Raw genomic sequence first — 12949 nt, 5'->3', positions numbered from 1 at the left:
ATTATATGCACTAGATTTTGATGTTTTTTTTTTGTTTGTTTTTTTGAAAGAAGGTAGCATATTTGCTCAAGTAGTAATACAAAAAAAATAATAATACAATTCAAACAAAATATTACTCCGTTACTCCAGTGCCACATGATCTGTCAGATATTATTCTAATATGATAATAGCTGAGCTGCTTAATAGTTTTGTGTAAAACATTTTTCAGGATATTTAATGATTGGAAATTTATTTGAAATGTATATGTTTTCTAACACTATAAATCACTTTACTCTCACTTTTCACAGTGGAAATTCAAAGACCAACTTATAAAATACTAATTAAAATCATAATCAAAGCTTTAATCAATATTTATTTTCCTACATTATTATAAAGCTTCAATCCAGTTATGAATTTGCTTAAGAGAACCCCTGAGTTCTTGTTTTCTGGTGTGTATTTGGTCTCTGAGGAGTGACTGAGGGTCTGGCCTAGAGATGCGTGATGTGTCACTAAACACTTGACAGCAACAAGGTGTCGAGTGATTCGATTTTGGAGGTATCACACACCCCTAACATGTCAGGAGTGCAGTAACAGTGTTTGCTCATTTAGCCCTGCTTCCGGATATTTCCTTTAACTGAAACACTTAAGAATCAAGATGAATATTGCCTGTATTATTGTCTGTACTCTCACTGAGAGAAAGCACGTGTTATCAGTATGTTTTGCGGAACATTCTAATTACAACTGGAGCTTAATCAGCTCCAACCCTGGAGACTGTGTATCTTTGTACGTGTGCAGAATTCTGTGTTACAGGTCAGTGTTGAGAATGGACATCCTAAGAGATGGGTGGACTTGTTGGAAGGTCACTACGGGCCTAATTCCAGTGTAAAAGTGTCAAAAAGTAACATATTTATGGAGATGTGCATCAGATTAACTGAGAATGTGTGGAAATGAACCATGACTGTGCATTTTCTCTGAGCCAATCAGAATCATCCACTTTGCAGTAATGATGTGGATAGACCTTGAAAATGGTATGACTGTTGGGACAATAGTTTGTAGGAGGGGGCGGGGCAACAAGAGGGAGAGGGGGAGTGCGGCCTACGAACTCCTTCTAAAACTTGAAGCTGGCTTCTGCTGATGAAAATGCAAACTATTCTTAAGTAAATATTTATTTCAATTAATTACACTCCTGACTCTTGGAGTTCATTTTACACTACTGGTCTTTGGTCATAAACTGTTAACCCCTAGCAATACATGCATAACATACATATAATTTTATGTACTCCAGATTGTTTGTAATCATTTACTATATAGTGCTGGGTAGCAACTGATTACATGTAACTTGGATTACGTAATCAGATTCCAAAAAAAAAAAATAATAATAATCTGTTACATTTATATAAAGGGGAATCTCCTCAACCACCACCAATGTGCAGCATCCACCTGGATGATGCGACGGCAGCCATATTGCGCCAGAAGGCGCACGACACACCAGCTTATGGTGGAGAGGAGACCGAGTGATGAAGCCAATCAGGATATGGGGAAGATTAGGAGGCCATGATGGACAGGGGCCAATGGGCTAATTTGGGCAGGATGCCGGGGTTACACCCCTACACTTTATCGAAGGACATCCTGGGATTTTTAACGACCACAGAGAGTCGGGACCTCGTACTTGTAATTCGATTATATTACATTTTAAAATACTTTTAAATCATACCACAGTTACTTATCTATTACTTACATGTTATTATCACAGAAGTAGAATCAATGAATTATGAGTCATTTACCCCATCAGTCTTTGTCATATTTAAAAATTTCTCTTTGCTCTAATATATTTACTTGAAATAAGCCCTTAGTTAGTGTGGGAAACCCTGACGTAATGAAGTATTTAATGCACTTCATGTTGTTGATACTAAAAAACAATATATTTTTTCTCTTTGTTTTTTTATATAACCATGTTACAAGATAGTCTATTAAAATCAATGTGATAAAAGGTTAAAAGTAATCTAAAAAGTAATCGGAATACATTACCTAAAGCAAGTAATCTTACTAACTACAATTTTTGTCAGGTAATTTGGAATCAGTAATTGACTACAATCGGCAAGTAATCTATATTACACTTTTTAAATTATGAACTTTAGTGCAGCCCCAGTTTAACTCGTAAAAGTAAAACAGAGATTGCACTTACAATAGATTTATTACTTCTGCAGTTGTTTGTAAATGTCAAAATACCACACAAAGCTTTATAGACCAAAATATACAATACTGACTTTTCACATGTACAGTGTTATCAAAATAACTATGTGTGCTGCAGTCATACTGATCAATATACTGCATCATGCAAACTAACTAGGTTGTGTACAACAGATGTAGAAAGGCAATAATGGTTCACATTTTTCAAATGTAGTCTCAGGTCACTTAGAATGAACAAAATAAACCATATTATGTTTACTCTTATTATTACTTAACTCAAATAATCACATTTGTTGTGGAAGGCATAACAACAGCCAGTGATTACCTTTAGTGATGGCAGATTAATAAATTGATAGCAACAAGATATTTAACTCAGAAACCACAGTGGAATGGACAAGGTGTCCTTAGCAGCTTAGACAAACCCTGATGTAAGCACATATAGATGCATGCTTTGATTAATGCATACATATAGATAAAATCACATAAGCAAATATATATTTTTATACAAGTGGACAGTAGAATATTTCATACATAGACAAAAATATCCTTTAATAAAGTATCTTAAAGGCTTCTTTTTTTCTTTACAGTGTCTGAGAAGCTTTGGATGTCAGATTCAGTTATTCAAATTCGGTGAAGTAACACTAATCATACATTAAAGCTGTACAATAAAAATTTACAAATAATAAATCTGAAGACTTTAAATCACTAACATCAAGTACCATTTAAATATAAACTCAATACAATATTGGGATATTATTGCGTCATGAATTGCACAGCACACAAAACACTGTTAGAAATGGTTTATAAATAATATTCTCAACCCACTGATGATCCATCCTCAAGTCTTTTTCTGCTCTGGCCCGTCTATAGGCCAAAACGAGATCAAACAAACCCACCGTTCACCGATGAGAATTAAGATCTCCCACTTTGGCTCAAGTATCTATCGTGTACTGGAAGCAGGACCACTCAAGAAGAACAACTAGCCCTCTATTCCATCTGAAGGCTATAATAAGCAGGATCAAGAAACTTTACCATCATTTTTCCCAAGTCAGAGGTCACTAGGAAGACGGTTTGTTGTATCCAAACAGCCCCACAGGAATGTACTTCACATGAGTGGGCCACTGAGACGCAAGCTGGAAGAACTTCACATCATTCCACTCCATCCCATCTACAGACACTGAAACATGTCCATCTCATGAGTGAAGAGGGTTAACATACAGTGGGTCCAAATGTCGGAGAGATTTCAAATCGAATGTACCCCGAATTTAAAAAACTTAATAGGAAATATTTAAGATTCTGCATTATTATAGGTCACTAAAATAAGCAATTGATAGACATTGATCGTGTGCTTCTCAATCATATAAAATATGATAATATGTTGAATATTCAATTAGGAAAATGCTAACTATATGCATTTTGCGAACGGTCTCAAAACTTTCAGGGTCATGGACAACATAGACACTAATGTACACAATTGTTTTTTCCAGTGACAGCTTCTTAAACTTGCCTCTAATGCTTCAAATTTGGAATAGTTGGTAACATCCTTGGATACTAGAAATCTTTTATTCACGTTATTGGTATCTAACATATCTAAACCTTTAAGGACACACTGCAGGTCTTGATGTCCAATTTCAATTTGTTGACTATATCTGATTTCTTTGACGACTAGCTAACTTCTTTAAAAACTGATCCATATCTGAAATCTGGATTAACAATTGGCAAAACAACTTAAGGTAGATGTACTGACCTGGCAAAGCTTAGGCTGAAAAGGGTGCGATTTGCAATAGATGCAGAAAAAATGATAATACAATTTTTTGCTTTCTGCATCATCTTGAAAGGTCATGTAAATATTGGTCTCTTAAGACAGAGGAAAAAAAAGGAGAGCCCTTGTTGCAGCCTAGGCATTATAAGAGTCACATGATCGTGGCTGGAGTTCATCATGAGACATCATTCGCTACTGCCGCTTTTTCATTGATGTACGACACGCATTGACAGGGAAATATCCAATATTTCCACTTACATGGCAGACGCAACTCCACATATCCGATTCATATCAGATTTATTTCCACATATGAACAATCTGTGCCACATTGGAGAAAGAAATATCGGAACTGGGTCACTTGTACCATGTAAGGTGAATGCGGTCTTAGACACTATTAAAAAAATCAATGGGTGACAAAAACAAAGGATGTCTTAATAAACTCAATTCATTTGTTTCCTGTAAAACATCTATTGACAAGTACCTCTTAGACTGGTTTGTTGATTCTTGGCAGAGCAGATGAGTCTGGTGATACCTTCGATGATCTGGCTCTTTGACTCTGTGTCTTTCTCTTTCGGCTTCTTCCCTAGGAAGATGGTTGGGACTGAACACAGGCAAAATGAGTAAATATAGGTATGTGTGAATGTGGATAAATATGGAGACTATCAACAATAGTAGCACTGCAGTGAGAGAAATAAAAAAAGCTCAGCTAAAATAAAACTAAAAACAGAAAGGCATTTCTGTACATTTAGTGGACAATCTCACCTTTCTTGTTCTTCTCCTTGGTCACCACAGTCATGGACATAGTGTTAGAGCCAGTTTGGAGCTCAATGGTGCCGAAACCGGGCAGTCGGCTAACCTGCAAGGATCTGAAAGCACACTTCAAAGTGTACTTAGTGTCTTTCCGTTCTCCGTCTTTGCGCTTCTCAGCCCCTGAGGACACCCAGTAATCCACCTGCAGCCCAATTGCATCTACACCATGAGACATGCTGGGGCTCCTAGATAACAGAATCAGTTGGACCAGATTTACCAGGCTAGCATTTCTATGCAATATGAGAAACAGCAGAGCAGTGCGGATTTCTGTACAATATTACACAAACCCCAGAGCAGCCAGTCCGCCGCTTAGTGATGGTGATGGAGGAGGCGTTGCAGAATCTTTCATCACCCCAGTGGGAGACACATGAGCAGGTGGAGAGGTCGAGGGAACTACCAAGCTCAAAGCCAAACCTTCCTCACAATCTCCACCTACAATGAGTCAAATAAACATTTGGGAACAAACCTACAACAATGGCAAAAATGCAATTTCATTGCAGTGATAAGCTGATTTCTAAAGAAATATGAATACTTTCTGCTATTAAAAACTGGCCATTCTAATAAAGATTTACCTATATATTTAACAAAAATCTGATTCAAATCACTTATTCTAAAATGTGCAACTTTAGTGGTAAGTTGTACGTCTACTAAAAACAACCAACTAAATGCCGGTTCACACCAAGAACGATAATTATAAAGATATCGATAAATATATAGTTCTAAAAATCGTTCTCAATCTTAAAAAATAACAGCATTCACACTACAGCTATAGCGATACAGAGAAACAATGTAGTTGGAATCACTTTCAGATTTATTTTATCCAACTGATGAATGATTACAACATTATCAGCCAATCAGAATCAATCCTGCTGTAATGAGCTTGAGGATTTAAAGAAGCAGAAAAGCAAGAGTATAGAATAAACGAAACAATATTGCTAATATAGTTCATCTTTATAGTTATCCTCCTTGGTGTGAACAGGCCTTTAGAATACTTCACTGGTTCCATTATATGTTTTTGATACACTAAAACAAACCAGCTCATAAGAGTCACTTGTTGAGGATTCAAACTACATTGGTTACACTGTCTGGTTTTTTATTCCCAACCCTAATGGTAACACAATATTACTGGAGAATTTTGTTTACAAAAAAAAATAAAACCTGAAGATCCTGGGCTGGGCTCTACCAATCCCACCTTAACCACCTGTTGCAAGAAAAAAAAGATATATAAATCCATACATCATTGAAAATGAAAAAAAACATTAGTGTTAAAAAAATTTTTTACAAAGAAATTAATACTTTTATTCAGCAAGGATGCATTAAATTGATCAAAAGTGAAAGTAAAAGCATTTATAATGTTATATAAACAAGGATATTCTAAAAGGATTTCTATTTCAAATAAATGTTGTTCTTTTGTTTCCGCAAAAATATTAAATATAAATGAAAATTGTTTCATTGTCTCATGTCGTTCCAAACCCGTAAGACCTTCATTCATTTTTAGAACAGAAATGAAGATATTTTTGATGAAATCCAAGAGCTTTCTGACTCCCACAGACTGCAACATTAATATTATTATTATGAAGCGACTGATACTGAAAGATAAACGGAATACTTTTTATGAGCAAAAAATAACGACTTCTGTGTCAGTCTCTTGATGCTGTTCATGTTCTAAACACAACGCAGCGCTTCCCGGTTCTACATCAGTATGCTGGCTCCCTATTGGCCAGCTCCTGCGTCAACATGACATGCATGCATCGTGGTTCTCATGTGAACATTGTCAAAGATTAACACGGAAGAGAAGAAATTGTTGAATAAATTCATTATTTTGGGGGGCTTTTTGCATACTAAAAGTATTATCGCCACTTCATTACATTTAGGTTGAACCACTGGAGTGACATGGACCACAATGGCCCTCATTTATCAATCTTACGTAGAAACTGGTGTATATGTTGGCGTAAGATTATGCTTACACTCCTCTCATCGCCTGATTTATGAAGCTGTGCGTACCTCTGCAATCCAGGTGTACGCAATACTTGCCCTTGATAAATGCGGCGGCTGAAAATGATCGTCATTAGAATAACACGCCCCTATATATTCAAGTCTCCGCCTCCCCCACGCCCTCATTTTACGCCATGGACAAACAGAAGATGGCAAAGAAGCGAAACTTCTCCGATGTGGAGATCGGGCGCGCTCAATCATCTCACTAGTCCACTAGTCAGGGCACTGATTAGGACATAAGTCAATGGGCTAACTCCCTGATCAGTGCTCTGACGATCCTATTGAGATGATTGAGACGCGCCCATCGAGACCATCAGGGAAGTGGAAAAAAAACCCGAAATTGTTTTATTTGGGAGTTTAAAGAGTGGGATTAAAGGCACCTACAAAAACAAAATATGGACACAAATTGTTCGGTTCTTTGGGTCACTAAAATAAATAAATAATAATAGTGGTAAAATTCATGGTTATAAAAAGTCTACTTAAAATATTGGTAACAGTAGGATTTATTTAAGCAAAAAATATATTATATATTTACATCATAATGATTATTTTGTTGCGCGATGGTAATTTGGGTATCAGCATGCGCAGTTGCGCCGGAAGCTTCTTTATAAACATACAGAGTAACGTCTATTGTTATTCACAACCCATCATCAGGAGCACACAGCCCGTTGGTATGTAGCGAATTTAGAACCTTTTGAAAGTTCATCATAAGCTACGGTCTGCTGTACTTTAATTCAGGAATGTGTAAAGTTTCATACTTGTGTAATTGTCAACATTGGCTGCGTTTAGTCCGTGCTGAGAGACTTGATTCATAGTTAGGTTAGCGCATGTACTGTTCAGTTCTCTGGGTTGCGATATGTTCGAACGCAGGATAATTCACAAATTACCAAGTGAACAAATGTAACAGACGGTTGTGTGGTAGGCAAAGGAGTTGCATCAATACAGTAAAGCATTGAGCTTCAGTGTTATAATGATTAATGCACTTTACCCGCGGACTCGTGTGATAGTTATACCCTGCGCACGAGCGCTGCGCAGATGCGATGCGCAGTAGCGCTGCGCCGCTATGCGTGATGGGAAATGTAGTTTCTGCGGTGTCTATACAGCTGTGTAGGACTGTATAGGAGATTATATTATAGTGTAATCTTATTTACAGCAGAAATAGACCTAGTTATTTTATTGTAACTACTTCATGGTTGTTTATTTTGCATTATATGTTCAATGGATATATTTGTAACACTGTTTTATTTCTTATTTCAGGTTTATGACCTGTGGTCAGTTGTATAAATAAAACAAAAATACAAGACTAATGACAAACACGAGTCGTGCCATGTGTGCTGCCTGTTGCTAGCCCATTCGGATGGCTGAAAATTTAAAAAGATCCGAACACAAATAAAGAGTACTGTTAATAGTGTGGGGGTTGAGAAGCACACTCCAGCAGTTTAAATAGCTGTTTGGATGATAAATTAGCATCACTGCATTATTTTACAGCACGTTTTGAAAAAATTAGCATTTAATTTCGTATCACGGCACATGTATTGGGGTGTACAATAGTGAGATGATGTGATGTGGAGTAAGATTCATTCACATTTATAATTACATGACAATTTGTAAGATTCTTCTTTTTATTATTATGATTATTATTCTTAATGACGCTTGTTATTTAGAAGAAGAATGTCGTTTTTATTGATTTGATTATTATTTAAAAGAAGAAGGTCATTTTTAATATTTTGTCAGTCTCAATTATTCCCAGTCCGTGCGCAGCTGCTGGGCCAGGCGGGCCTGAAACGTCAGATACAGCGCACAGGCTCGCGACTGGAGGAATACATATGCCTACAAATCAAACGCTTTGGTAAAGTCACACAAATTAAACATTGACGTTCATGTTGCACAAAAATAAACTATGAATGTTGTTTTTGTGGTTTTTAACAGTGGGTCATATGGCATATCTTGTCAGTGCGTTTTGTGGTGTTAGGAATTGCTTTTCTGCGCATTTTCACACTAACTCAAACGCGCGTACACCACCTCCTGAGCTGGCGTAGGATTTGAGCGAGCCGTACGCCAACGTCCATATTGATAAATCTCAAAGTCACCGTGGGTTTGGGTGTACGCAAGGTGTACGCTGGAAATTTGGTGTACGCACTTTTGATAAATGAGGGCCAATGTCTCTACTACCTTTCTGGGCCTTGAAAGTGGTAATAACTTTGCAGTCTATGGGAGTCAAAAATATCTTCATTTGTGGACTGAAGATTAATGAAGGCCTTACGGGTTGGGAACGACATGAACAGAAATTTCATTTTTAGATGAACTAACACTAAGCAGAACTTTTTTCAACAATGATAAAATAAACCACACTAAAATATATTAAGATAGAAAACAGTTGTTTTAAAGTGTGTTAATATGTCCTAACATTTATTTATTTATTTTTGATCAAATACACGTAGCCTTGGTAAGCATAAGAGACTCTACCACACACAAACTTATGAATGGTAGGGCAACATTAACTAAAATATACTTACACCCACAAAAGGAACAAAATTTTGGTAGGAATCTTCATCTTGCCTAGAAGAGTAAAACAAATTATAATAGAAATAATCACAGTTGCTTCTTTTCAAATATTTTTGATTTTGATTTTATCACCTCATCATATGTTTGCAGGTCAGCATGGCCTCAGCAATGGGGAGCTGATGAGTAACCGCAGATCCGTTAATGTACTGTAGAATTCGTCCAGCCACATCCACAAAGTCAGCAGAGGAAGAAGCTGAAGTGATACAAGATAAAATCCAATGGACAATCTGCAATATAACATCTCAATGGGCACCGAAAAGAGAAATGGTGCATTCCACTATGAGATTAAACATGAAAAATAAATAACCATAGCAGACAAATGCATTACTTGCCAGTCTGGGGAGGCTCTGGACGGCTGAAAAACTCTCTCCATGAGCTGTCCAGGAAGGAAGAACTGTAGCGACTGTCCAGAGAACCCAGGTGTTTGGCCACGGGGTGAGAGCCTGTGGAGACACTCACATTATACAGCCAGCACTTTTTTTTTTAACTCCCAGTAGATTTTTTAGAAAGCATCTGCCATTTTTGTGTGATATAACATTGTGTTTAAAGGTTATATATATGCACCTAAAGGCACCACAAGGAACTTCATGTGGCTAAGCCAGTCGGACATCTTGTTGGCTAGCTGAGAGACAAAGAATCTCAAAACGGCTCCTAAGTAGCTCTGACCTCCAATCGCCACAACCTTCACCGGTTTGGGCATGATGGAGTTACAGTTGCAGCTGTGAGCATAAAGAAAGAACAATAAAAAGCCACACTGCAGACATAGGAACTGGTAGAAGCACATGCTGTTTATAAGCTAAAATCTTTGATCAACAATGATTCCTATTGACAACCATGACTATCATGAGATCTGACAGCCAGCCATCACTACAGACCATGTAGTTTCACATTTGTGTTTATTCTCACTGGTTCCACCGCAGTGACACTCACAATTTCTGTATGCGTGTGAGCAGGGCGGAAAGGACGGCCTGGATTTCTGATCCTGAGCAGGTGCAGACGACTGGAAGCTTCTGGGCCTGCAACAGCTCGGCCACATACTGCAGACACACACAGTCAGATTTCTCTACTTTAAAATGGATAAAAACGTCCATATGCACTGAAACACTGATAAAACGTTCAGAAATTTTACACAAATCGAACACAAGAGAATGGCTAAGTTCTGTGCAGGGAGGTCAGCTAGACAGGCACACAGGAAGTGAAGTGGAATGGTATTTACGTGTCCTTGCCAATCGCTGCCGTTCACCAAGATAAGGCTGTCAGGAAGAGTGCTGTCAGACAGCAGAATCTGGTTGAGCTGGTCGTATACTATCTTCCTCGGCATCTGCAAAGAGAAGGGTCATTGAAAACATTTTCTCAGACTAGCATTTTAAGCATTTAACTTTAAGATGCAGTTACTGGTGTTAAAGAGTATCTAACAACATAATGACAGTAGCGTGACAGGCAGCAGCTAAGCTGCTTTCAAAATAATGTAGCTTTTAAAGAATAAAATGTAATGTCAGGTATTTGTAATGTCAGCTTTATATCCAAGTGAGGAAACAAGCATTGGAAAGATTCATTTTATTGAATTTGTTAGTTTAAACAGTTTGAACAACGCAAATGAGCGATTCACTGGCTGGCATATTTTATTGATATGTAATATTTTACTAATTTTATCAGTTCAACATTCAAAAGTTTGGCTCTCTTTAAATTAACACTTTTATTGCAAGGATGCTTTAAATTTTTCAAAAATGACAGCAAATAAATTCATTAACATTGTTCAACATTTGAACATTTTATTATTTAGAGAACCCTGAGAATTTTTTAATGGCTTCCACAAAAAATATTATAACTGATTTTAACATTTGATGATATTAATAATATTAATAATAATAATTGTTGTTATTATTATTATTATTTTTGATCAGAAAAACAGCACATTAGAATGATTTTGAAAGGATCAAGTTTGGAGTAACAATGCTTTGCAAACACAGGAATGAACTACATTTATTTTTAAAAAGATTAAAATAGAAAACAGTTGCTTAACATTATGCAATATCTCACAATTATAGTCCCACAATATTACTGTTTTTACTGTATTTTTGATCAAATAAATGGTTATCGTAAGAGACTTCTTTCAGAAATATTTCTTCTGAACAGTAGTGTATTTGTTCAAGCTAGGGCAGAAATCGAATTTTGTTTTTTTTGTTTTGTTTTTTTATTTAAACATTTATTTAGCCTTATGTATATCTTTTATGTAGTCGGTAAGATTTGAAAGCGATTACAAAATGCATACACCCATTCAAAATTACCTCCAAAAACGTACATCCAAAAAATAAACACTTCACCTTTAAGAGCTCTCGTATTGTGGATGACTCAGAAACGGCTATTTCGGTCTCATGAACCACATGGTTTCCCAAGCACATTTGATAAAAAGCAGCAGAGATGGTGAGCAGCAAAAAAATGTTAATATTTAAGTGGGATGTATCATGCAGGGGAAAATTAAAAATGGCACTTCATCACAATGGCCTTTAAGGATGTTTTGACACCTCTGCACAAAAGTGAAGGGCCATATAAACCAGGTGTTGAATCATGCCAGACCTAGTTCAGAGTTACATAAGGAGAATTATCGCCCACTCTCTCTCTCTCCCTCTCTTGCTCGCTCGCTCTACTCTAGCATCACACCCACTCCCCCCCGCTCACTAATCCTCATGCACGGCCCAAATGAATCACCATATTCTCTGCTTTGCCCTCTCACATGCACACAAACACACAGTTTTCTGAGAAAATAGCCCTTGGGGGTTTATTGATTCTGCTGTGCTTCAGTCAAAGCAACTTAAGAAGAGTGAGGCAGCTGTTCTTGCCTAAGTGCTAGCACTGAGTGAGTGTGTGTGTGTGTGTGTGTGTGTGTGTGTGTGTGTGTGTGTGTGTGTGTGTGTGTGTGTGTGTGTGTGTTAGTCCTGGTAACACTATGGGGACAAATGTCCCCACAAAGATGGCAATATCTAAAATCCTCGTCCTTGTGGGGACATTTTTCTGACCCCATAAGGAAAACAGCTTACAAAATCATATTAAGTTACGTTTTTTTTAAATGTATTAATGCAGAAATTTATTTTGATGGGTAGGTTTAGGGGGTAGAGTTAGTGTAAGGTGATCGAATATACCGTTTGTACCATATAAAAATTATTACCAGTGTGTCTATTAAAAATGTCCTCATAAAACATGAAAACTAGGTTGTTACCTGAGGGGTGAGGCTGAGCTCGGGTGATCTCTCGCTGTCTGAGCTGTTGGTGCGTTCACTGAGCGGTTTGGACAGCTGCCTCTCTTTCATAGGGGTCCCTCGCCTCTGTTTGGGGGTGTGACTGCCATCCAGCCTGATGAGAATTTCACAGCTGCTTTTATTTATTGCGATACACACTCCATTTTTTCCAATATGTGCCCAAGGGTCTAAATGAACCAGAAGCTACGTACATACCGTAGTTTGTGCATAGTATACATTAGGAGTGGGTGGTATTACCCACAATTTCACAGTACAAGTCATTTTATATCATGCCGTAATAGTACATATAACAATGTGGTTAACTTTGCAAGAGAGGCATGTAATTGTTTACATATTAAGGTAAATAATAGTTTATATATTATTGATAATATTTTATATCTTATTGCCCCTTA

At 37.1% G+C, this 12949-nt stretch overlaps 1 protein-coding gene across 2 annotated transcripts in view; it reads right to left on the bottom strand.

Moving 5' to 3' along the window:
• Positions 1-1896: 1896 nt before the first annotated feature.
• pacs1a (phosphofurin acidic cluster sorting protein 1a) overlaps positions 1897-12949 on the bottom strand; it is a 31670-nt gene continuing 20617 nt past the window's right edge. For both annotated transcript variants that reach the window (XM_067424103.1, XM_067424104.1), the window contains exons 13-24: positions 12519-12651; positions 10518-10622; positions 10232-10338; positions 9866-10020; positions 9634-9744; positions 9374-9494; positions 9253-9295; positions 5900-5942; positions 5029-5173; positions 4694-4926; positions 4413-4532; positions 1897-3346 (exon numbers count right to left, since the gene is read on the bottom strand). In XM_067424103.1, coding sequence (XP_067280204.1) covers positions 3228-3346; positions 4413-4532; positions 4694-4926; positions 5029-5173; positions 5900-5942; positions 9253-9295; positions 9374-9494; positions 9634-9744; positions 9866-10020; positions 10232-10338; positions 10518-10622; positions 12519-12651 — 1435 coding nt within the window. In that variant the 3' untranslated portion in view covers positions 1897-3227. The remainder of the gene's footprint in view (positions 3347-4412; positions 4533-4693; positions 4927-5028; positions 5174-5899; positions 5943-9252; positions 9296-9373; positions 9495-9633; positions 9745-9865; positions 10021-10231; positions 10339-10517; positions 10623-12518; positions 12652-12949) is intronic.

The sequence above is a fragment of the Pseudorasbora parva genome, chromosome 18 (assembly GCF_024679245.1).
Source record: "Pseudorasbora parva isolate DD20220531a chromosome 18, ASM2467924v1, whole genome shotgun sequence".
Lineage (NCBI taxonomy): Eukaryota > Metazoa > Chordata > Actinopteri > Cypriniformes > Gobionidae > Pseudorasbora > Pseudorasbora parva.
This window is presented reverse-complemented; position numbering and strand designations above follow the sequence as displayed.